Here is a 26,706-nt window from a genome sequence, read left to right as displayed (position 1 = left end):
TAGGGAAAAAAAAGAGTTAAAATCATGTTTATAACCATTTGTTATCTCTGCAGCCTTACTCTGACTATGAGGTTAGAAGGAAAACAAAGGCATTACATCTAGAAAGTGGGAATGATCAGGTCAGAATATTCCTAAGTATCTTTAATATTGATGACCAAGACATCTGGAAACAGATTTCTTTCAGAGACTCAGTGAGTGTAAAGTAAAAACACGACAAGAAGTTGACCAAGAAACTGACTTTGCCCATGAGCTGGAGTTGGATAAATATTACTTGAAAACAGTGACACAAGGCCTTTCTGGTCAGCTACTCAGTGACCAGGATGTCACCTCAAAACCCAGCAGTATACCCATGTCTCACTCAGACACTGTAGTGTCTCACGTCCACACAAACACCAATGGCTTTGGTTTGTATATTTCAGCAGCACTGTCAAGAGTCTCACCGGGGGGTGAGGGGAAGTGCTATCCTGACACACCAGTATTTCCAGGGGAAGAAACACAATTTGCAACTAAGAAGGCTTTTTAAAGAAATGCACATTGCCATTTTTTTACATAGCCTTTTTAAAAGGCCACACTGAGCTTTGGAAAAACAAATACCTTTGCTATCACGTGTTGAAGCAAACACCTTATGACCAAAACTAAAATAATTACACCTGTAGAGATCTGATCTGTGCCTCAGGCACAGCCCCCCAGTTCCACAGAGGCTGCTTATGACTTGCTGAGGACAACTCTGAAAAAACTCTCATTGTCACCTCTGTGGACAGGACACACTGTTCCCATTCCCTCAGCTCTAGGAATTCTGTCTAATGGGACAGATTTCTGAGACTTAGTTGGCTTCCAAGACAGAAATTTCTCTCCTGAGGTTTTAGAAAGTGTTTGAATTCACAAGTGAAATCTACTGGAAGGCAAAGGCCATTATCTCCAGTCTTTAGTTCTCTTTGCTTTTGTATTTCTGAAACCAAATGTTTAAACTTTATATCTAGCAGTCTTCAGAGGGTAAACAGCATCCAACTGTTTTTCACCAGCTACTGAACTGTCTGACTCTGGGGGAAATCCTGATTAGCTGGCTGAAGGAAATGGCAACCGACTCCAGTATTCTTGCCTGGAGAATCCCAGGGATGGGGGAGCCTGGTGGGCTGCCGTCTGTGGGGTTGCACAGAGTCGGACACGACTGAAGCGACTTAGCAGCAGCATGTACCACTAAATATTTACTGATGACAATGATAAGTCAACTAATACCCCACCTCAACTGCAAAATAACCAAAAAGGAAATGCTCCAAAATACTTTATAAAATCACATCTTCTCACTCGAATATCTTAGCTATGAGATCTATTTCCACATTCTTCCTGCTACTTGCTTTTACACAAAAACAGTTGAGACTGCTGATTGTGGGGAAAACTCCCCAGTTTGCTCTCCACAAAACTCATTTCCAGAAGAATCATCTTGAAGTGTTTCATAAATGAGAAAGTAAAACAGTAAGAATGGATCTGTTCCAAAAAAAAAAAAATGGATCTGTTCCAAGAAGTATGTGTACAGTAGAGAAATTACTGAACAAGAAGACAGAAGACCTGCATTCTATTCCCAAATCAATGACTCTTGCTGTTCAGCCTGGGGCAAGTCACCTTATTTCCTGAGCCTCAATTTCCTCATCTATTAAACAGAAATTTCACCCTTGATAGTATACTTCCCAGGTTTGATGCATGAGACAAAAGCTCAGGGCTGGTGCACTGGGATGGTGCAGAGGGATGGGATGGGGAGGGAGGCGGGAGGGGGGATTGGGATGGGGAACACATGTAAATCCATGGCTGATTCATGTCAATGTATGGCAAAAACCACTACAATAGCCTCTAATAGCCTCACACTAATTAGCCTCCAACTAATAAAAATAAATGAAAAAAAACACAGAAATTATGATACTACCCAGGGGATGCAGGCACGGGACATTCTAAATCCTGAAAAAAGGCATGAAGCCCTAAAGCCTCCCCAGACTCTTCTCTAGTCTTCTCTGATAGCCGCAGGAGGATGTGTGAGGTTGTACAGTCAGGGAAAGGGAGTCGGTTGTTGTACCTCTGAATCTCAAGGAGTAACAGCTGAAGATTTCAGCAGCCCAATCTCATCCAAGGTGGCCTTTCATTCCTTCATCCCCAAGGCAAACCAGACTTTCACCAACTTCCTGAACTGGCATCTAACCAAGGTCAGCCCATGGGGAAGCATGCACATGACTTAAGAAAGCAAGACTCAGGTGTTCCAATAATGATTACTGGAAGGTTCTAATTTTAAGATAGTGTGTACTTTTTATTATTTAAAAAATTTTGCAAGCTTTATTTAAGTATAACTGACAAAAATTGAATATATTTAGCTTAAACAGCATGATTTTTAAAAGGCTATATGATGTGATAATTTAATAAACCTATACATTGTGAAGTGATTATCATAATCTACTTAATTAACACATCTATCACTTCACATAGTTACTTTTTCTTTTTTTAAACTTTATTTTTATTTTTTTAATTAATTTATTGGAATATAGTTGCTTTACAATGTTGTATTGGGAAGTTCTTAATAAAGCAGCCTCCTGAGAAAGCTAATTTAAGGATTCCTTCATTATCAAGTGGACCTCATCAGTCAACCCAAACCAAAATAGCACTGGCTCCCTCATTAGGCACTTCCTTTAGGTCACTGACATCTTTCGCCAGGCAAATATTTTAAATGAGGTCAAAAAACAAGCTCACCACCACAACCTTCTTCCTGCTCCTTTTGTTATCTGACCTGTTTAAGAACTCACGTGAACAATCGTGAAGATGGAAACTCTATGATACACTTGACTCAATGTTCAGTTCTATCCCAGGAAAATAACTCTCTGGCTTAGTGAGTCACAAGGAAATGCCAGCTGTTTCCTTCTCATGAGAGGGTTTGTTGACTTGTCAGCCCTACCACTTGGGCTTACAGAGAGCACTTCAGGACCTGCAGCTCTGTTCCCTTTAGCACCAAGGTTAAACCATCAGCAGTAAATGTGACTGCAGAGGTCTCCGAGACAGAACAAATTTAACTTACCCCTTCCCAAGTGTCTGCAGATAAGGGCTTGAGCCAGCATCATCTGTCCACAGCGTAGCATACATCCCCAGCCAGCATCTGACGAAGGGCCTGTTCCCCCTGTTGGCAAAAGGGATGAGAATGAACGTGAGTTCATTAAATTGCCCTTTCCTGAAACATCAGCATATTGGAGAATCATACAATATAGATAGGCACACATACTCAGAATAGAGAGGCAAGAGATAAAGCCAGATATCAAACAAGATTTGTTACAGGGTGGAACTTGCAAAGATAATGCTGAGTTAACCAAATGACCTAAGGCAAAACAAACAAATGAACAAAACCTGCCCTGTATGTTTTCTGCTTAGAGACATCCAGGTATGCATTCAATTTTGGTAGATGACTGACTACCATGTATGACTACCAACACTTAATCCATGCCATGTCATCATCTGCCTGACCAAATCTGGCTTTTCACAGCTCACTTCCAGAGGAGGGCTATCTTATCTGAGTTAAGGAATAAATGCTACCAAAGTTGATCATCAGTATGGTCAAGGAAATCTGGAAGGCTCTTGACCATTCTAAATATACATTATGAAGCTCTGAATGGTAAGGAGAATGTAAAATAGAGGAAAGAGTCCTAGGTTAGGCATCAGAAGACCAGTCTCTAGTTACCTACTCTAAGTCTCATCTGTAAACTGGAGATAATAGCATATACCTTGCCTACTATCAGTGGATACTATAAGAATTAAATGAGAGAGTATCTATAAAAGTATTCTACCACTCATTCAAGATGATGTAAATATTTGGTATGATGAGTATGGTCATAATGTTGTTGTTTAGTCACTAAGTGGACTCTTTGCAATTCTATGGACTGGGGCCCACCAGGCTTCTCTGTCCATGGGATTATCCTGGCAAAAATATTGGAATGAGCAGCCATTTCCTCCTCCAGGGGATCCTCCTGACCCAGGAATTGAACCCGTGTCTCCTGCGTTGGTAGGTGGATTCTTTACCACTGAGCCACCAGGGAAGCCCTAATATAAAATACTATTAATAAATTAGAAATATACTATATTTTTAAAAGGCACAAAACCAGTTAATAAGACAATAGGTTCCATTTGAAGAACACTTGATGTAACAAAAATCCTATATACGTGGCCGGGGCGGGGGGGGGGGGTGCTCAATATTCTTTTTCAAAGTACTTTGAAGTGAGACAACTTGGATGGCAGAGGAGACATTATGCTTTCATTGCCTCTCCCAACACAGAAGTGGAAAAGTATGCTATAAGCATGGTCTCACAAGACTAACCGTAAACAATATCATCAACCATGTAAGACAAGTGGGCCAAGATGGCTGCTCCTTTCCTTTTGTTGTGGGGACTGAAGGAGAGTTGCTACAGCAAGATGAGGAGAGTTGAGCCAACTTGTTAGCTGGAAGTGGAGTCTGTTGGCTCTTGCTAATGGTGGGATTATAGGGCAGATTAGTATGGAAATATGCAATGAAGCCCACATAAAGAAGGGATCATCTCTTTCAAAACACTGTCAGAGTTGAATTGCAAATGTTTTCAAATCTTGCAAAGATCTCTTCATCCAGAAAAAGTTAACAGTTTAGAATTACTGAGTAGTAAAGATTGTTCTTTTGTGTATTTTGCTCAGGTACTTCCTATGGAGAGCAAAAAAAAAAAAAGTCTGTGTGAACTTCATTTTTTCACACTTATCAGAAAGATAGATTTCACTCCAGTTATTAGGTCCAGTCCCCAAACAAAATCAGTCAGACAGGTTTCCTCTAGGAGAATAGCTTCCACCAAGTGAGTTTGGTGATCCTTTTCTATAGGACCACAGATCAGAAAGAAGTAACCTGTTTGCAAACATTTTACAAATTTTCTCTGGAGGGATCCTATTCACTTAGCTCATTAAACTATCCTTTTTTCTAGACAGCAGCTGGTACTCTTAACTGCCTAGAATTAGCTCCAAGGATATCCACTATAATTCATTTCTCAGTGGCAACGTGTTTTCATATCATAGGAAAGGGAAAAAAAAGCAAGAGAATTATTTTCTTTCCTTCAAGGTACAGTCATCTTTAATAATCAAATAACTCCATAAAGTAGTGGATTGTATCAAATTAAAAGTTTGACTGTTTTGTTGCTCTTAGACTTAAAACAATATCTCTAGTGCCCAAACATTTGGAGGTGGGCTCAAAAGTAAACCGGCATTACACATTAACACCATGGAACCACACATGCTGAGGCACATCAGCAATGAAACTTCTGTATGAAGCATAAGACTTAATTAACTACTCCCCCAAACTAAATTCTTCGCCATAGTGAGTTGTTAATTCTGAGGTTTCCGTGATATCACTTATAACCTCAGGAAAGCTATCTACAAGGAAGAAAGCACAGTATAACAAATGGTATACCTACCAATTGGTGAAAATTTCCTCCTGTATGTAAACCATAGACGAGCACTTATATCAGACAACAGCTTAGATTTTTCTGTAATTAAATGTGAAATTAAAATTAAATCACCGTATCCCATCTAAAGATATCTGTCTTTGATTTCTGAGCCAGGGGCAAACTCAATTTCAAATAACCAATCATTTCCATTGTTATGAGGCTAAGGGAAATTCATAGGAAACCCAATCTCATTTTAGCCAAATAATTTCAGTATTTCCTCCCACCTATATTTTGACCAGAGCTACTGGCTACAATGATGCTGAGTGGCTCCTATCTCCTCACTGAGCTCCACAGCCCCAGCAGGTACTTAACACTGAGATCACGTGGCCAAAAGACAAGGACTAAGAAAAGCAAGGATCCTGGGTAACCTATTGACAAGGCAGTCAGCCCCTGCCTGATGGTTGGCTGGATCTCTCACTAGCATCCACGGTCTGTTACATAAAACAAGGGATAGGTTGTTGGCATGTGTGTATGCACATAAACTAAAAAGATGTCCCTGCTAAGCAAATTAAGTGTGTAAGAAATTTATCAATACTACCTAGTGCACTGGCATTTGTAATCTAAATGGAGATATAACATTACAAATGCTTTCGTTATTTTTTTCAAAGCATGCTTTCCTGTATATATTTTACAGCGTAAATTTACTTCAGTGGCCACAAATATGGCTTCCACATGTCCATCTGTACTTAGATGTGCTTCTGTCTTTCTTAGTCTTCTCTCTCACCCTTCTCAACAACACATCTATATTTGTAATTCTGTACAGAATTTATAGTCATTGCACTTTAAAAGAAGAAAAGGAAATTCAGTGTTAACCATTACTCTCTATTTTCTCTTCTGCCTTTCCTTTGAACAAATCAGAAAGCTGAGCTGTCTGGATTTTTCTTCCCCTTCATGTCGCCAGTGCCTAGCACAGTATGGGGAGCAGACGTAAAATGGTCAAGAGAAAGACTTCTGGAGTCATGCTCTGCCTGGGTTTGAGCCCTGATTCTGCTGCTTATCAACTGTGTGGCCTTGTTACTTAACTTCTCTGAGCTTCAGTTTCCTCATCTATATAACGGGGAGAATAATTGCACCTACTTCACAGAGATATGAGTATTCAGCAAGATAATACTACATGGAAAGCAGTAGGTTACATGGTACAGTACACAGTAAACCTGAGGTAAATGTTAGCTATTATTTTATCCCCTTGTCTCAAATGCTCACGCCCCTCACTCCTTCCTCTAATATTCTCTATGTCTTCTGGCTTGCCTATAAGCTAGAAGGGCTGGGGAAAGTTGTATAGACATTTTTTAAAAATTTATTTATTTATTGGCTACAGTGGGGCTTCAATGCTCTGTCTAGGCTTTCTCTAGCTGTGGCAAGTGGGGGCTACTCTTCATTGTTGTGTGCGGGCTTCTCAATGGCTTCTCTTGTTGTGAAGCATAGGCTCTAAGCACGTGAGCTCAGCAATTATGGCATGTGAGCTCTAGAGCACAGGTGCATGGGCTTAGCTGCTCTGTGGCATGTGGGATCTTCCTGGACCAGGGGTGAAACCTGTGTCCCCTGCATTGGCAGGCAGATTCTTAACCACTGGACCACCAGGGAAGCCCTAGACTTTAATAAGAATTTCACCTTGAAAGGGCTTTTCCAACTTAACATTTGAAACTGGGCCTATTTGGCAACTTGGGGATCCCTGTTGTCAGGGAATGCACAACTAGAAGAGACCACCTGCAGTCCCCCTCCTGTTAATTACTGGCAAAAGGAGTTAAGATCCAGAAAGTGACTGATCCAAGGTAGAAGAGTCTGAATACAAAAGGTATCCTAACTGTTAGCACTAGGTGCTCTCCACTATTCAGGATTCTCCAATCAAAAAGATGAAGCCAGACTCAAATGGAGTTAGAAGATGCTAACTTCTTCTCTTGCCTTTTATTTATTTATTTATTTTTCACTGTGCTGGGTCTTTGTTGCTGCGTGGGCTTTTCTCTAGCTGCGGTGAGCGGGGGCTACTCTCTAGTTGCAGAGCACAGGCTCCAGGGCACATTGGCTTCAGTAGTTGTGGCATGTGGGCTCAGTAGTTGTGGCTTCCAGGCCGTAGAGCACAGGCTCAGTAGTTGGAGTGCACAAGCTTAGTTGCTCTGCAGCATGTGGGATCTTCCTGGATCACAGATTGAACCCATGTCTCCTACATTGGCAGGTGGACTCTACCACTGAGACACCAGGGAAGCCCCCTCTCCTGCCTTTTGGTCAGCTTCTTCCTGTCCCTCCCTCCATGCTAGGGCCTCCAAAGAGGATCTCTCTTCAGACACAAAACTCAGAGCTCCCTCTTTCCAAGTTCAGGTTTTATCTGTGTGCAGGGTTGTTAGCACTTTCAGGTTAAAAGGTCTTTCTCAATCTATAAGAATGTAATGGTAAGGAAGAGAAGGCCAAGCCTCCTTTCCATCTAGCTGCAGTGGCTAAGAGTTCTGTACAAAACCAGAATAAACTGAGACAGTACCACAGTCAGCAAAAGCTCTAAAACTATAAGACTTCTCAGTGTCAGACTGTTTCTGACAGCCATGGGCTGTTTAGAAGTCCCTTGGGTGGCAGTGTTTTTCATCTAGACAGAAGAGGACATGAGAGGAATGAGAAGTATGTAGTCATCAAAGACTAGATACTGGTTAGTAATACCTGGAGCCGGTCCATGTTTTTTGGAACCCGAGGCTTATAGAATTGGGGGGTTCTCCTTTAAGGAAAAAAAATATGACTTTTTCAAATTGTACAAATACCTATGATCATGTGAACACACTGCTAGGGCCTCAGAAGGGTCCTTGCATGCAAGAAAGGGGCCGGGGGCTTAAACTCCTCTGACTGTAAAGTAAATCTGCCTAGCAGTAGCATTAACCCCTTATCAACCCAAGAAGGAAAACAGGGTAGGACTTTTACCTCGGGCACCCACCTCATTTGGGTTCTCACAGACAAATGCAACCAAACCTTACCCGTTTTAAGAAGATGCTGTTTTCCCAAGATCCATACCAGCTCATCTGTATCTGGAAACTCTTCTAGGTAGTCAGCAAAAATAGTAATCTGGTTTTCATACTTGGATAAAACTGAAAAGGAAAGAAACTTAAGCAAAATGTAATACAGGGGACTTGCTTCTATGATTTATTAATTATTACCTTTGTCCTGAAGGTAAAAACTAGATTTTTTTTAGATTCACCACTGGAATCTAATGGAAGCAAATCCTCCTGCTTGAGAAATGAAGACACTTATGGGGCCTCAAAATCTTTTAAGAGAGGGATTTCCTTTTGACCATCTGTTTAGACCTTCCTTTTATCATGGTCCCATTTGGCACCATCTCTGAGTGATGTTTTGGTCACAATTACATCAAACCTTTTTTTCCAATGGGGCTTTCTTTGTAAACAGCCACTTTCTAGCTTGTCCTAGTGTGAGTGTAGTACAAGGTGACACAATAGTACCTGCATACCTGACCCCTTTCCATGTCTAATCAGACCCCAGGGACTAATGTGAGGTTTCTAGCAGGCAGTGGCTTAGAAGGGGGCTATGACAAGCCTGAAACACTATATATACAGCTCTGAAAATGTAATATTTTAGCTGGAAGTCCAGATGTTTTATCAGTAAGTTAGTGTTTTATTCACTTACAACTTCTGCAAAGAAGAATCTTGAAGCAACTGATAAATAGAACTTGTTCTTGGGATTCGCAAATGACCATGGTTATCTCTCAACAGAAAGGAACTGAACAAAATACAATTAAATTTCATAAGTTCATAGGCCACACTCTCATAACTTATGTCCAGGTAATGTGGGATGAGTTAAAATTCACTTCTGTACCGCCTGCGGGGAAAGGATCTGCTAAAAGACTCAAGATTGACTTGTGAAGGGAAGGATCTTATCACAAAAGTTTCAAGTACTGACTCGGCCAAAAAGTTAATTCGGATTTTTCCATATGATGTTGCGGGAAAACCTGAACAAACCTTTTGGCCAAGCCAGTAATTTTCTGAGAGAAAGAATATCATAGGTGGTAAATAAGTTTCCAAGCCAGCCCAGAAAAATCTATCTTAACCTATAAGCAGAAAAATGAAATTGTTAGTATATTTCATAGTTTGTAGTGCTATTTCAATGACAAATCATATTTCAAGTTCAAAGCTGAGACAACCGAGCACACATCTTATCATCTCAGCAATTGGAGGCTCCTAGATCCTACAGAGAGGGGAGCTCAGAGCCAGTAGGGGCCATTTTGTGCAGCTACTAGTAGCTGCAAGGGCTCTCCCAGATCAGCCCCTAAGAGCGCCAAGGGAATAGTTCCCTATAAAAAAATATCATTGTGGGATGTGTTTAGCTCTCTTGAAAGGACAAATTGCTTTCTTCTGGCTTTGTTTTCTAAGGCAGGAGCATGCTGTTTTCATAGAAATAAATGGTCTTTCATAGAAATAAATAGATGAGTCTTATCTGATCATGAAAACAGACTACTCAGTTGGAAGCTGACATTATACTTTGTATAATTTGTATACATTGAAGTCATAATTTGTTTGAAGTTATAATTTTAGAAACACAGCTACCCGGGGATACTGCTCTTCTTGAAATATGTGACAGAAGTCCAGTCTCTCAGGGATTTAGGTAGCCTTTCTCCTCAAGATGTTTTCATCATTAGGGTCACAGCCATGGCGCTATTTCCAATGTACAGAAGTTAGAAATGAGACAGCCATTTCATTCCCCAGTGAAAACTTATCACTGCCAAATCTGCCAGGGAGCTTGTGTCACAGTCTTAGCCTTTCTGCCCCTGGCCGCAGCCCCTGGCCCATGCTCAGGAAATAGCAGGCTAAAAATGATCATCCAGGTCAGGCCATCCCCAGGAGGTGGTGGACAGAGGTGGTGTAAATCACACTGTGTACCTTCCCACCCTATTCTCCACCCCTCACAGGCAAGAGAAATCAGGTTAAAACAAACATCCAGTGCAGCCTAGAAAAGGGGGGCAGAGGGGAGGGGTGAGTCAGAAAAATAAGCAATTTGAGAGAAGTGTTGGAAAGGGGCAACCTCTCTGGCATTCCCCTGGTAGGGATGAGGAAGGTGGTATTGGATGAATGTACAGCATGTATGCATATAAGCCTTGGGTCTTTTTTTAGTACTGGCTGAAAAAAAAAATTCTCTATTGCCAACCCTGTCTCAGTGAGTCATTGCCCAGTTATCTGGTCAAATTAGTACAGCTCCTTACAGCCTGTGAGAACTGCACTGCTTCATTTGAGATGGCTCTGACCAAAATGATAGCCAACGAATTTTCCTCTTGCTCTTACACCCCTCACCCCCAGGCCAGGAAAAAGGGCAATTACAGTTTCTATTCTTCCAGAGTCTCCTCTTAGGAAATAGACTCCAAGAATGCAGTGTGTCAGCCCATAACCAGCCTGAGTTGAAAGTTACAGGGATGAAACAAAAGAAAGCCAGACCAGAAGATGAGATTAACAGAAGTACAGAGCGATAACATGAGGAGAGTGTATAAAAGGGAGTCTGGGGAGGAAAGAGGACTTGATCTTCCACAAGAACTCAGAAAGATGAAGAAGCCAACTGGGTTGTGGTTGAGGTGCAGAAGTGAAATGGCATTTCCAAACAAATCACTTCTCACTAACACCAATCCTTCTGAAAGAAATTTTCATAAACTACTTTTGTCTTACCCTAAAATTAACACACAAGACATCAGACTTATATGAGCTCCTTGCCCTTTCAACCTGTTTAAAGACAAAGGAACTATACACGCAGAGCTACAAACATTGCAGCTTGGTGGACCAAGAATCAGCTTCAATAAGGTCTGATGGGCAACAGGCTTCACTCTGTTCCATTCTACTTTAATAATCATTAAAAAGACTGAAGTCTCTGCTGGGTTAGCTTAGTAGTCAAATAATAACTGAGAAAGAGATTTCCATAAGCTCCTGGGACCAAAAAGTCTCCCAGTCTTGGCCAAGACGCTCTGTGTACATGCTAGGGCATGCCTTCAACACTCAGCCAGGCAGTTGATTAACTCTGTCTTAGTCTTCCCTTTCTGCTTATACAGAGCTCAAGGTCAGCCAGAGTGAGAGCTGGGGGCCTTCTCAGGTCTTTCCTGAGCATGTACATAGCCTTGAGACTGCACACATCCCTGAGCAGGCATGTGGTCCTCTAGGTTCCCAAGAATATGCCTGAACTTCTCAAACAAATTTGTTGTTTTCCCAACAAATATATTATTCTTCAGCTTTACCTTTTAAACTTTTTTGTTATCTACTCCTCAAATAGCTGTGAAGTTAATCAGTTGCCTCTAATAGTTTTCCAGAAAAGCCTCCCCCCACAACCCAGAGAGGGGGAGGCTATCTGCACCTCCAAGTCAGGACAAATAAAGTTTTACATGTGGGGTTTTCTGGGGAATCGCCAGACAGATCAAATAATGACAGTTCTCTAGAAATGAGGATTTACAGGAGTTTCAAACCTGTTCTGCATCCTCCAGGGGTTACCAGGTTGCTGGCTTTCCCTATGGTTGCAAGCTGTGAAATCTCAAGGCCACTGCAAAGCTGGAGAGCAAAAGATGGGCATAGCACAAGTGAAAATGCCACAAAGCTGACTATTATAAGGCAGTCATTTTTCATGAATAAATGAATATTCCACAGATTGGTGCAAACCTTTGGTTAATTTCCAGAGTGCTGCAAAAGTTGGTTCTGATCATTTTTGCCAATTCTTTTCATTTGTATTATGGGTAGAATTTTCAGAAGTCTTCACTCTGCCATTTTTGCTGATGACTTACTTGAATAATTTGCTTTCCAGTGATTGACTACATTTGTAAGGGTTATTTTGTAAAACGGCAAGTAAATGAAAAAAATCACTTTAAATAACAGACTTTCTAATAGCACTTAACAAAGCTTGTACATCAAGTCTCCTAGATTCTGTGGGGGTTTTTTTCCCCACAAACAATAAAAAGACTCTAAAGGGAAATCAAAAGGTCACAGAGTCTCAGAGCCAGAAAAAGCCTGAGACACCACAGAGTATCTTGCTTGTGAAAAAAAAAAGTGAAAGTGTTAGTCGTTCAGTCATGTCCAACTCTTTGTGACTCCATGGACTATAGCCCGCCAGGCTCCTCTGTCCATGAGATTCTCCAGCAAGAATACTGGAGTGGGTTGCTACTTCCTCCTCCAGGGGATCTTCCCAATCCAGGGATCGAACCTGGGTCTCTTGCATTGCAGGCAGGTTGTTTACCATCTGAGCCACCAGGGAAGCCCATACCATTTATAGTTATTGTAAAATATTGACTATGTTCCCTGTTCTGTACTATATGTACTTGCAGCTTATTACAAAGTACTTTGTGCCTCTTAACCCATTACCCTTATCTTCCCCTTCCCACATTTCTCTCCCCACTAGTAACCACTCACTTTTTCTCTGTCAGTCTGTTTCCTTTTTGGTATATTTACTAGTTTAATATACACACATTCAACATACTGTCAGGTCACACCTTCAAAATCATGAGAAAATGGTCACAGGAGACAGGTATGGTAAGGGCTGAATATACATTGATATATTCATTCCATCAACTTTTACACAGTACCTACTATGTGCTCAGGGGGCTTCCCAGGTGGTGCTACTGGTAAAGAAACCACCTGCCAATGCAAGAGACCTAAGAGATGTGGGTTCAATCCCTGGGTTGGGAAGATCCCCTGGAGGAGGGCATGGCAACCCTCTCCAGTATTCTGGCCTGGAGAATCCCATGGACAGAGGAGCCTGGTGGGCATAGGGTCGCAAAGAGTCAGACACGACTAAAGCAACTTAGCATGCATATACGCACTATATGCTAAGCACAATGGAAAAGACATCACTGAGATGTAGCCTCCATCGTCCAAAGCATTTAATCTAGTAGAGAGGATAGGTCTGAAAACAAACAATAAGTACTATAAGAAAGGAAAGTGAGAGAAAAGAGATCAAGATGGTGGAGTAAGAAGAAGTGTAGCCTACTCCCGCTACAAATGCATCAAAAATACATCTACACATGGAACAATTCTCACTGAAACTAACTGGAAACTGGCAGAAGCACTCCTGTTGTAAGAACAATCCACACATAATCCAGTAGGAAGGGGAGAAAAGTAATTAAGTCAAGACCTGTGCCCTTGGGAGGGGAATCAGAAGAAAAGGGAGGTTGCAAAGGTGGGGAGCGATCAGGTCAAGCCACAGACTGGGTGTCCCAGACCTGGGGTCCTATGTAGAGGAGACAAGCCCCCTTAGCTGGCCGGAGGACTGGACTCCACTCATGAGGAGGGCATGCACTGGCTGTCTTTGAGGCAGGGCAGAAAAAGATCTGCTCTGAGCCTGCTGGGTTTCCAACAACCAGCTAGCCATGTACCCCAGCCCAAAGTACCGAGCAACACTCCCATCCTGTCCGTTTCATGTCATGGCACAGCAATTGGATCTGGGAAGCCATAACCAGGGAAAGGACTTGACCATGGGACACAGAGGTGACCAAGTCCCAGGGTAATGCCTGAGTGGGGCAGCAATAGCCATTGTTGACACCTCCTCAAACAGCAACCCCCAGAAGTCACCCAGATCTCAGATGGCAGCCACCCCACCACAGCTCGTCCCCCACCCTGATACACACAGAGTGATCACAAAGCCCCCGCCTGCCATATGGAGCAGTTCCACAACAGGGCAGGAACAGCTAAGGCTGGGGACAGTGATCAGCTGTGAGAGATAATGGAGAACTGCCCCTGAGGCAAGGCAGAGAGAGGTCTGCCCTAGCAGCTCTGGGTTTCCTGTGACCATTTTGCCATGCCCGCCAGCCTGAGACCAGTGAATACTCTGGTCCTGCTCAACCCATGCCATAGTGCTGAACTGGATCTGGGGTGCCCACGACAGAGGAAAAGATTCAACCATAGGACACAGAGGTCTGAGTAGAACATTCTTAGCTCTTACTGAAGCAGTGTCTCAGAACCCCCCAGATGTCTGACAGCGGCCACTGTACCACACTGACCTCCTAATAGACGTGGAGAGTTCACACAGGCTCCGTCTTTCCTGTAGACAGGTTCCATAGCAGGGCAGGGGTGGTGAAGGCTGTGAGGGACAAAGGGGATCTGCACCAGAAGCTATGCCTGAGTGAAGCCGTGGACAGGCAGTCAGCATATGGGGCCCCACTTGCTTTAGCATTCCCCTTCTCTGGGGCAAAGGTCCTAGTGTGAGGAGAAGAGAAAAACAGAGTCAGCTCAGGCCCCACCCCTGAGAGGGTGGTGACAGCCACTGAGCAGAGAGGAAGTCCCATCTCACACTCACCACCAGCTCTAGCGGCTTCTGTCTCCAGTCACACCCATTACCTAGGTGATAGTGGCCAGTGCACTGAGGAAAGATGTGACTTGTGTGCACATCAAATCCAGCTCTCCCACCAAAGGCATTGAGCACACACAGTCTGTATAGAGATGGCTCCACCGAGAATGACTTGTGTTCACATCAAATCTAGCTCTACTGGCACACACAGTAGAGAGATGGTTCCACTGAAAAATATACTTTCAAGACTGCAGTAGACAGCTGTTTCACCTAAACTCATAGAGGCAAGAAAGTCAAGCAGAATGAAAAGGCAGAGTAACTACTCTCAATTGAAAGAGCAGGAGAAAATCCCTGAAAAATAATGAAAGAGAAAGGAAACAGATTTAAAAAAAGAAATAAAACAATTTACAAGGTAAAGAATTCAAAACATTGGTAATAAAAATGTTAACTGAATTATGGAAAACAGTTGATGTAATCAGAGAACATTTCAGCAAGGAACTAGAAAATATAAAGAAGACCCAGTCAGAAACGAATAATTCAATAGCTGAAATAAAAGACACACTAGAAGGAATGAACAGCAGACAAAGTAATACAGAGGAACACGTAAGTGATCTAGAAGTCAGAAAAATGGAAAACAACCAATCAGAACAGCAGTAAGAAAAGCAAATTAAAAAAAAATAATAAAGCAATTGAAGATATTCCTGGGATAACATTAAGCATCCAAACATTCGCATTATATGGGTTCCAGAAGGAGAAGAGAGAGAAAGGAAGATAAAAAATGTATTTGAAGAAATTATGCCTGAAAACTCCCAAACCTAAAGAAGGAAAAAGATATACGGGTATAGGAATCACACAGGATCCCAAATAAGATAAATTCAAATAGACCCACACCAACATTTATCATATTAAAATGACAAAAGTGAATGATAAAGACAGGATTCTAAAGGCAGCAGGAGAAAAACAAGAGTCATTTGCAAGGCAACCTCCATAAGGCTATCAGCTGATTTCTCTGCAGAAACCTTGCAGGCCAGAAAGGAGTGAAATGATATATTTAAAGTGCTAAAATGTAAAAACTTGCAACCTTCTAAAATTATCATTTAGAAGGAGAAATAAAGAACTTCTCAGATAAACAAAAATTAAAAGAGTTTCTCAGTACTAAACGTACAATAAAAGAAAAGCTGAAGGGTCTTTTCTAAATGGAAAAGTAGTAAGAATCTATAGTAAAGGGAAAATCCCACTAGGAAAGGCAAATATGTAGTAAGGACTGGGGTCAAACACTTAAATAAGCCAGTATGTAAATTAAAAGACAAAAAAATTGTATAAGCAATTATATCTACAATAAACAGTAAAGGGATAATACTGATGATGTAGACTATGATATGACATCAAGAACACAAAATGATTAAAAAATGGTAAAAACTAATTTTAAATGATTTAAAAATGAGCAGACCTGAACAGACTTTTTTCCAAAGAAGACATACAGATGGCTAACAGCTATATGACAAGATACTCAACATCACTAATTATCAGAGAAATGCAAATCAAAGTAACAAGGAGATATGATCTCACACCTGTCAGAATGGCTATTATCAAAAAGCCTACAAATAACAAATGTTGGAAACAATGTGAAGAAAAGAGAACCTGTGTACACTGCTGGTGGGAAGGTAAATTTGTGCAGCCACTATGGAGAACAGTATGGAGGTTCCTCAATAAATTAAAAACAGAACTACCACATGATCCAGCAATGCTACTCCTGATAATATACTCAGAAAAAATGAAAACATTAAAAAAGATACATACACCCCAAAATTCATAGCAGCACTATGTACAATAGCCAAGATATGGAAGCAACCCAAGAGCCCAACAACAGCTGAATAAAGAAGATGTGGTATATATATATACAATGGAATACTACTTGGTCATAAAAAGGATGAAATACTGCCATTTGCAGCAACATGGATAGACCTAGAAAATACTATGTTTAGTGAAATAAGTGCGATAAATACAAATGCAGTATGATATCACTTATATGTGCAATATAAAAAATAATAATGCAAATATATATGTAAAACAGAAACAGACTTACAGATAAAGAAAACAAATTAATGGTTACCAAAGGGGAGAGAGGAGAGGAGAAGGGCAAATTAGGGGTATGAGATTAAGAGATAAAAACTACTATGTATAAGATAGAGAAGCAACAAGTATATATTGCATATAGCAAAGGAAATTATAGCTATCATCTTGTAGTAGCTTTTAATAGAGTATAAGCTGTAAAAATATTAAATCACAGTGCTGTATACCTGAAACTAATATTATAAATCGACTACATTTCAATTTAAAAAAGGAAAGTGATGTGGAAGGCAACAAATGATTAATTTGGGGATGAAAGGACCTTCAGCAACCTTGAAAAGGTAGCATTAAAGCTGAGCCTCAGGACTTCCCTGGCAGTCCAGTGCTTAAGACTCTGTGCTTCCCAGCCAGTGGGAATTTGCTGTATGATACAGCTCAAGCCCAGTGCTCTATGACAACCTAGAGGGGTGGGATGGAGTGGGAGGTAGGAGGGAAGTTCAAGAGGGAGGGGACACATGTGTACCTGATTCATGTTGATGTATGGCAGAAATCAATACAATATTGTAAAGTAATTATCCTCCAACTAAAAATTAATAAATTTAAAAACTAAAAATATTAAAAAAAGACTCAATGCTCCCACTGCAGGGAGCACAGGTTCGGTGCCTAGTCAGGGAAGTGACATCCTACATGCCAAGCAGTGTGGCCAAAAATTAAAAAAAAAAAAAAAAAAAGCGGAACCTTAGTGAAAAAAAGATTTAAAAAAAGTGGGATAGGGGAAGGGAAGAAACTCCTGGTTGGGGGAACACCAAAAGGATTTGGCAAGCATGTGGGATGGGTCTAGGAAAAGTGAGACAGAGAGTAAAAAATAACTTGCATTTTTCAAGTGTAATAATGAAATGGTAGCAGAAAACACATAGTGGTGGGGGGTAGGGGGATAATAATCTTGATCCAGCCAGAACATGTTGGATTCATGGATTTGCTTGACAAAGGAATGAGAGGTTATAAAAAATGCAGAGGAAAATCAACCTGCACAGGGGTCACGTAGAGGTGCCTGGTAGATGGCAGGTTGATTAGCAGAGCTGAGGAAGGCAGGAGGAATCCAGAAGAATAAAACTCAGCCTAAAATGTACCTTCATCCCCTTCCTCCTGGGTCCATGTAATATCCTGGTCTTCTCAGCCTCTGCTCGTCTGTGCATAGGCCCTGCCCCCATTTTCATTTCTCTTCCTCCCAGTGCCCTGCTTTTCTGACAACCAAGAATTTTTAAAATAAAGAACTAGATAGCAATTCTTAGCATTTCACAGGGGATTTTCACGTTCAAAACTGCAAGTTTCCTTGAATTTATTCAGCGAGTCACACCTTAGTGATGCTGGGTTGTCAAAGAATGCCAAAGACTTGAATGATTTCTCTACAGACCAGTGTAAACTCTGACACCCTAAGAAAAGAATCTTGTCAGTTTTAGACTTAGGCTAGAAAATCTTAGCCAAAGAGTTATTCAGCTAAAGTTTATGACTTTTTAAGATTCTACTGAACTGACTAGTATTGGTGGTGGTGCAAGACAGGAATCTGCACCTGACAGATTTCAGGATGAGTCGGCAGAGATAACCAGTCCAGTTGTCAAGGGAACCATTGCTAAGTGATAAGACCCTTTGGTTTTCAGCTAGAAAAAGCAACTGGACCATAGAAATTTGGCCCCTCAAAATACAACATTTCTTAAAGATTTCAGTCAGTTCATCTTATTGTCAACAATGGTAGAATCAAATGCAATTAAAAAATGGACTCTTTCTGGTTTTCTTTAAAGTGACAAGTTTGAAAAGCTTATCATCTTGTAAAATATATTTTGTTTGTTTTTTACACTTAGGGACAAATTATTGCCTGCTGTTTGCTACCTGAAACATCTTTAGATACACCCATGAGGAAATGGAATTCCATGTACAAATGGGTCAGGAATGCACTTACCACAGAGACTACTGAATCTCTAGATGGCTGCCTCTTTCTGCTTTTGATATGGTAACTCTGATCTTTTTGAACAGATGCATTTTTCAGAAGAATAAAAAGATGCCACTTTTATAATGGTTATCTTTGTTGATAAGGCATATAAAGAGGGTAGCATATTGGAGGGAGGAGGAGGGAAGGAGAAAAAGTATTTGGTCACTTTATAATTCAAGATTTGAGGCAAATTCCACAAACTGAGGTGAGAGAATCACCTTGATTCTTCATCAGTGGGTTTTGTTGTCCTTAAGAATCAACCTGTTTTTATGGAAAGCATGGCTGTATTCCCAAGGAAGACCATTTCACATTAGTGCCAGTGTCACATCATCCAGTGGGTCCACAGCAAGCCTCCATTGTATGTATCTTTAATTTTGGACAGTATCCAAACCAAAAAGCAGCAATACTCAAATACAGAGCCCATGTTTCATGTAGGAAGCAAGACAATATGACAATATTTAGTAAGAATGAGTGTGTCAAATGTTTTTTCTCTAACATTAAAAAGAAAAACATTGGGAGTGGCTTTTATTTTGTCATGGTGAAGAAAAGGTGGAGTCATTCCATATCCCTCCTGAAAATAGCTCTAGCTTAAGAATCCTAAAATGTAAGTTCTAGTCCCACTCTGCCACTAACTAGCTATGTGGCCTTGGAAAACTTACTGCACTTCTTTGGGCCTTGATTCTCCATATATAAAATGACAAGCATATGTTTTCAAACAGCACATCATAACTCATCAGTTGGTTGTGTGTATTTAAACTGGATTGAAATATAAAATTTATTTATCATTGTATTCTTGGATTAAAGAAGTTGGAATATCACTGGTCTAGACCTATGCTATCCAATACGGTAACCACGTGCAGCTGCCTATATTTAAATTAATTCAAGTTAAACACAACTAAAAATTAAGTTAGTTGCATTAGCCACATTTCAAGTACTCAACAGCCACATGTGCTAGTGGCTACCATACTGGACAGCACAGTTGTAGAATAGTTTTGTCATCACAGTTCTATTGCAGTCCTATTCTAACAGTGTTTCTATGATTCTACTGGAGGTGACGGTAGGGTAAGTTGTTAGTAGGGGTACTCCAAGCTCTTAGAAAAGAAGATAGGTTCACTTGTCTCTTTCTTAAGAGATTCTGTGTGAATTTCTAAATAAATGAGCCAGCAATTGTTTATTAAGTTCCATACTTGATTCTGTGAGAAATACAGGGGAAACATCCTCATACACATTCACCAAATGTTAAATGAACAAGCAAAGGCATCATAAAGTCATAATCTAGTTAAACACATGAACCTTAGGTAAAAGGAAAGAGCTAAAAATAAAAGGTAATGTACATAGGCAAGTGTTGATAATAACTAAGTACTGTCAAAAATTCAGAAGTGGGGGAAGTCCCCGAGTATTAGAGTCATCAGGGAAGATTTCAAGGGGGATGTAGGATGTGAACTGGTCCCTAAATTACCGCTTGGTCCCTAAATGAGCAGAGATGAGTGTGGAGAATATTCCAGGTGAGAGGAACACCTTATGTGCATGTCAGAGATGGGGACAGGTTCCAGAGAATACTGAACAATGAGATTAAATAGGTGGCTTGGGACTGGATTGTAGAGAGTGGAAAGCAAGCAGTTGCATCTACGTCTCAGTAAAGCCATTAACAGTGTTCAGAGTGCTTTCACATGATCCTGTGACAGCCCCTTGAGATAGCCATGGCAAGGATTATTACTTTCATGACCTTCTGTGAGTCTCAGGTGATATGACTTGCCCAGGGTTATATAGTTAATGAACAGTATAACCAGGGTTCAAACTGAGTTAATCTTATTCTCCATTCAGTATTCTTCCCACTATATCTTGCAGCTATGATAAAAGCTGGATGTAAGGCACTAGAGAGAGGGAGACCAAGGAGAAAGTTGTAATATTCCAGGCATGAAGTGTTGAAGGCCTGGCCTAAGGTGGCAAGAAACCAGATACTCTGATTATATAACATCCTATAAAGCAGACTGACAATGCAATACCCACTGTTTATAGGGGAGACTAAGAGTAGACAGTCTGAGGTTCGAACAGTGTAGTTATTTTTAACTGCAAATGATCTAAACTACCCCCAAAAGAATAAATATTAACAATATAATTCATATACCGTGTCTGGATTTTTCCGGACAGCTGAAGGCAATGTTTTGGACACGGTTGCTAAGCAAACAACACTTTATATATCTATGCATATTTATAAGCCATTTCTGACTTGATAGTGTTTCTCTCCCCTGTCAATTTCAATGTTCATCTCTCAGAACTAATCAGTCATAAGATTTCTTACCTCATCTACATTTCCAATGAGAAAGGACTAGTGCAAAAATGTCAAGGAGCTACAGGCCTTGGAGTTTTTCCACACTATTTAGTAAAACTAATTATTAGCTTAGCAATTAATTACCTAATAATGAGACCCAGAGGAATCGGGTGGAGAGGGAGGTGGGAGGGGGGATCGGGATGGGGAATACATGTAACTCCATGGCTGATTCATGTCAATGTATGACAAAACCCACTGAAATGTTGTGAAGTAATTAGCCTCCAACTAATAAAAAAATAAAAAAAAACCATATTGAATAAAAAAAAAAAAGAAAACACTAAAGTACACCTTTGTCAGACTAATCTTAAAGGATTTCTCCACCCATGTCACTAAGCTGCTCAGAAATTTCCATGGACTTCTAAGATTGCTCCAATGGATAGGAATCAAACACAAATTCATCGACCTGGCATTTGAGACCCTCTCCAATATGGCCACGTCCTACGTTTCTAATTGTTCCCCACTGCTCATTACTCCTTCATGAGATCTACTCTTTTTAGACAATATAAACCACATGATACATGGGAGACTCTTTGCTCATTCATGTCCTACTTTCACTTAATTCCTACTTCAAATACAGGTGGCTTCCCAGGTGGCTCAGTGCTAAAGAATCCACCTACCAATGCAGGAAATGCAGGAGACACAGGTTCGATTCCTGGTTCAGGAAGATCCCCCAGAGACGATCCCCACTCCAGTATTCTTGCCTGGGAAATCCCATCGACAGAGCAGCCTGGCAGGCTGTAGTCCATGGGGTCACAAGGAGTTGGACATGACTTAGCAACTGAGCATGCATGCCTACCTCAAATACTACCTTCTCTATGAACATTTCTTCCTCAATCTTCCCACCACAAGAAGCACTTGCTCCTTCCTCTAAGCCTCTATATATAGTCCTTTATTTATATCTCCTTTATGGCACTGGGCACTTTGTACTTTAGGTTATTGTTATTTGCAGGCATGTCATCTCTCTGCTATTGGAATGTACTCCCATCTCAGCCCATGTAGTGTTCATCTCTGTATCCCCTATAGCTCTGATCATAATGCCCTGCAGTAAGTTTTCCCCTAAGGGCCTTCAAATGTTTATTGAATGAATGGGGACACTGACTAAAGTCCAAAAACTGGTTTATATGTCCATCTAAACATTGATTTAATAATCCTTTACTGAGTGTCCTTCATATGACCAGAACTGGGCTAGGCCCTGGGGACAGTGACATATTTTAAGCAATGTCAAGTCTAATGGAAAGAGAAAGAAAAGGAGAGTTCATTTTGATACAGTATGGTCAGTGTCTGCACGTGGGGCTAGGGCAGAACAGCACAGGGTCGTGTAAGTCAGTCTAGGGTCCAGAGAAGGCTTTGGGGAGAAAGGTGATGGCAGGATTTATCCTTAAAGGATGAAAGTTGAGCATATTGGGCAGAGGAAGGATGTTCCAGGTCGAGGAGAAACTTGTACCAAATCACTGAGGGCTGAGAGACTGGAATAGTGATGCCACATGGAGACCATCAAAGGTTGAGGTTAATGGGGCACACAAAGGGCTGGGAGATACTGGCCTTAGAAGCCTTGGTAAAAATTCTGGATTTAACCCAGGCTTCATGGAGCCCCTGATGGGTTTCAAAGACATCCAAGAGGAAGTCTAGGTATTTCACTATTTGCAGAATATAAGCAGTGCAGCAAATAATTGCCTGTAATGTAGGTTTTTTTTTTTTAACATTCATTATTAAATTAAATTCAGTTAAGAAACAAAATGAAATAGAAAGGCTCAAAAACCTTCTTTGTCAAGGAAGGGGTTAAGATGAGTCTCTGTCTTACCACACATTCAGTGGTACAGCACAACTGGAAAAACTCTGAATTCTTCCCAGAAACAGTACTCTTCATTTGGAGCACTTTTCCAGTTTTCTCCTCTGTTTACAGCCATCTCACCCGCTTCCCAGACCACAGGAATTTTCCCCACACCCTTTCAACATCACACTTCATTAGTAAATGTTGCTAGCAGACATATGATGTTTAAAAATTCTTTACCTTCAAGGTAATGTAAAATTATACTGCCAGACTGAACTTTTTTGGATTACATAAAATTATATGTGTACCTTCACTTTCAAAACAAAAGATGTACCCCAAGTTCATCCTAAGACAAATTTCTGTAACGTGAACTTGATTTTTCAATGTTATTCTATGATGATTTGAGCCACATTACCCAAGAAAAGACAATCTGACCCCATCCAAAAAAGATACAACTTGTATTTAAATGGTTCTTTAGCCCTGATTTGCACTCTATGTACCAGACACCAGAAAAATAAATATCTATCTACCCACAAGCATGAAAGACTCAACCCATCAACCACAGTGAAAATACTTTCTAATATCTTGACATGCCAAACAACACAGGCCCATTTTTAATCCCTAAAAGTGGCTCTTCACAGTGACTTTTTCTTATTCTCAGCCATCAGTTCTTTCATTAATATTAAGTTAAATTATTCTAAGTTAAATTAATTCAAAGCTAAAATGTCCTTTTATTGCATCTACCCTAGCAAGTACACTCTTAGGTTTATAGCCAAGAAAAATGAGAACTCACATTCCTTGGTAGCTCAGCTGGTAAAGAAGACTGCAATGCAGGAAACCCCTGTTTGATTTCTGGGTCAGGAAAGACTCCCTGGAGAAGGGATAGGTTACCCATTCCAGTGTTCCTGGGCTTCCATGGTGCTTCAGGCAGTAAAGAATCCGCCTGCAATGTGGGAGACCTGGATTCGATCCCTGGGTTGGGAAGATCCCCTGGAGAAGGGAACAGCTACCCACTCCAGTATTCTTATCTGGAGAATTCTATGGACAGAGGAGCTGGCAGGCTACAGTCCATGGGGTTTCAAAGAGTCGGACATGACTGAGCAACTTTCACTTTCATGTCCACCAAGAAATATGGTCAAAAACATTCATAGCAGCTTTATTCATAATATCCAAAAGCTAAAAAGAACCCAAATGCCTTATTACACAGGTGCGATAGACTGAATGCTTGTGTCCACCCAAAAATTGCATGTTGAAGCCCTAATCCCCAATGTGATGGTACAAGAGGTGGGGTCTTCAGGAGGTAATTAGGTTATGTGGGTGGAGCCCTCATGAATGGGATTAGTGTCCTTTATAAAAAGAGACATCAAAGAGATGACCTCTCTCCACCATATGAGGACACAGTAAGACGGGGGCCGTCTGCAGACAAGGAAGAGGGACCTCATCCAACACCTATCTGCTGGTGCCATGATCTAGGGCTTCCCAGCCTCCAGAACTGTGAGGGAAAAAAATGTCTGTTGCTTAATCCACCCAGTCTATGGAATTTTGTTATAGCAGCCTGAATAGAATAAGACAAGGAGAATGGATAAATTGTGGTAAATCATACATGGAAATGGTACACAGCAACAAAAAAGAGTTAACTAATACTATACACAAAACATGGATAGATCTCACATACATTATGTTAAACAAAAAGAAACCAGACACAAAACAGTACATACAATTCTATTTATATAAAGTTTGAAATCAGGAAAAGTTAATCTATGATAATAGCAGTCAGAGTAGTTGTTGCCCTTGGGAAAAGATGCTGACTAAAAGGAGGCAAGAGAGAACCTTCTAGGGGACCAGAAATATTCTGTCTTGATATGGGTGGTGGTTACTCATATGAAAATTTCATTGAGTTGTACACTTAAGATTTGGGTACTTTATTGTCTGTAAGGAATACTTCAAGAAAAAAGAAAAAGATAAATTCTTACAGTGGACATTTCTGGTACAGATTGGCAATGCAAATCAAAAGCATGCTAACAACAAACTATTATTTTGTTATCAGGAGATATAGTTATGAATTTATCCCTGTACACACATACAGATCAAATCCAACTGCAAGTAGTTTGGGGCTTCAGATATTATTTAGATTTAAGGCTAATTTGATTGGAGTTTTCAATTTATAGCATTTCAAAATGCTATCTATTTTTACGGGCTGATTTTGATTTGAAGCTCACTTCATCTGAGAAATATTTTTAATTTGTTCCCTAAATCTTAATGAAATAAAACATAGGAGACTGAAGAGAACACTGACCTATGAATTAGAAGAGCTAGGTTCTACTTCTGCTCTTCAACTAGCCAAGTCACCTTGGGCCAATCTTCAAGCTAAGATTGCCTTTCCTTATCCATAAAATGGTGATAATGTTTCCCTCTCTACAGAGCTGTAGTGAGGTTCAAATTACAGAATGGATGTGAAAGTACTTTGTAAAATTTAAAGAAGTATTAATATCCCCAAAGCTGTGTTTAATTATAACTTGTGTAGCCAATAGAAAATATGCTTATATTTCAAAGCTTGTATTTCAGTTTCACATATCTTTCATTTCACCAGAGTCAGGATTAGCAAGTACACTCAAATTCTAAGATATTTGAAAAGTTGAAATAATTCTATTGAAAATAGATATGTTCAGGGAAGTAGAGTTAATAGCTGTCTTCCTTGTTTTTTTTCTAATTATGACTTCTAGATGTAGCTCTAGCAGTGTAATACACATTATATTCAGTTCTCGCTTCTAGAACTGTTCTCGCTTCAAACTGTTTCTGCAACACACACACCATAGTTCCCCTCTCCACTATGAACTTCACAGTATCTGACCCTGAAGGATGCTCCCATTTCTACCCTCTACCTTCCATTGTGACCACTATAGAAAAAATTTTAAATGCTCTGAAGTCCTTGTTAGAGCCTTGACTACTCCTTGTCAGAGAGCCCCCAATGGAATTTCTTTTGTATCACCTTTGAAAGTTTGTTTCTCTGATGAGAGGAAGTGATATAGGCCAGAGTAGCCTCAAAATGCTTCCTGTCATCAACTATTCTTTCCAGCATATCCAGCAGGAAACTCCTGATTGGAGAGCCATGCAGTGTGAGAGGAACTTAACAGAGGGTAAATTATGGTGATTTGGCTTCAAGGCCTCCAGTGGTTCCTATTCCTGGAGGTTTGGTTCTTAGTTCCACAGCTAAGCTCCCCAACCTAGAAGAGCCTGCAGATAAACAAAACAGACTAGAGAAGGTAAATCCTGAGCCTCTCAAGACCCTTGAGAAACATTCCCTTTAGGCATTAAGCCCTAGTTAAGAAGCCTTTGCTGAGCCTACTAAGCTATGGGATGGGGATTAATTTTACCAAAGTATATCAACAGCAGCCAGAAAGGCTAGCTGACAAAGAAACAGATAGAAAACCATGAAAAACTAATATGGATTCACACACACACACACACACACACACTAAATGGCCTATGACCAGTTATGCCATGTTGCAAGGGCAAACATTAAATTACATTTCAATAGGCCTTAGGATGGGTTTCCAGGTGGCTCAGTAGTAAAGAGTCTGTCTGCCAATGCAGGAAATGAGGGTTTGATCCCTGGGTCAGGAAGATCCTTTGGATGAGAAAATTACAACTCATTCCAGTACTCTTGACTGGAAAATCCCATGGACAGAGGAGGCTGGCAGGCTACAGTCCTTGGGGTTGTAAAGGGTCAGACACAACTGAGCACACACATGCATACAAGCTTTAAAATACCACTATATTATAATAACTGACACCATTCAACAACTGACAGTCATAATAATGATCCTTA

General features: G+C 40.6%; 1 protein-coding gene across 3 annotated transcripts in view; it reads right to left on the bottom strand.

Moving 5' to 3' along the window:
- The window catches only part of ATG4A (autophagy related 4A cysteine peptidase), a 74,250-nt gene that overhangs the window by 23,960 nt on the left and 23,584 nt on the right, over positions 1 to 26,706 (bottom strand). For 2 of the 3 annotated variants that reach the window (XM_061137221.1, XM_061137219.1), the window contains exons 2-5: positions 14,431 to 14,626; positions 8,438 to 8,548; positions 5,451 to 5,522; positions 3,053 to 3,151 (exon numbers count right to left, since the gene is read on the bottom strand). In XM_061137221.1, coding sequence (XP_060993204.1) covers positions 3,053 to 3,151; positions 5,451 to 5,522; positions 8,438 to 8,548; positions 14,431 to 14,488 — 340 coding nt within the window. In that variant the 5' untranslated portion in view covers positions 14,489 to 14,626. The remainder of the gene's footprint in view (positions 1 to 3,052; positions 3,152 to 5,450; positions 5,523 to 8,437; positions 8,549 to 14,430; positions 14,627 to 26,706) is intronic. The other variant, XM_061137220.1, reaches the window with a different exon arrangement.

The sequence above is a fragment of the Dama dama genome, chromosome X (genome assembly GCF_033118175.1).
Source record: "Dama dama isolate Ldn47 chromosome X, ASM3311817v1, whole genome shotgun sequence".
NCBI lineage: Eukaryota > Metazoa > Chordata > Mammalia > Artiodactyla > Cervidae > Dama > Dama dama.
This window is presented reverse-complemented; position numbering and strand designations above follow the sequence as displayed.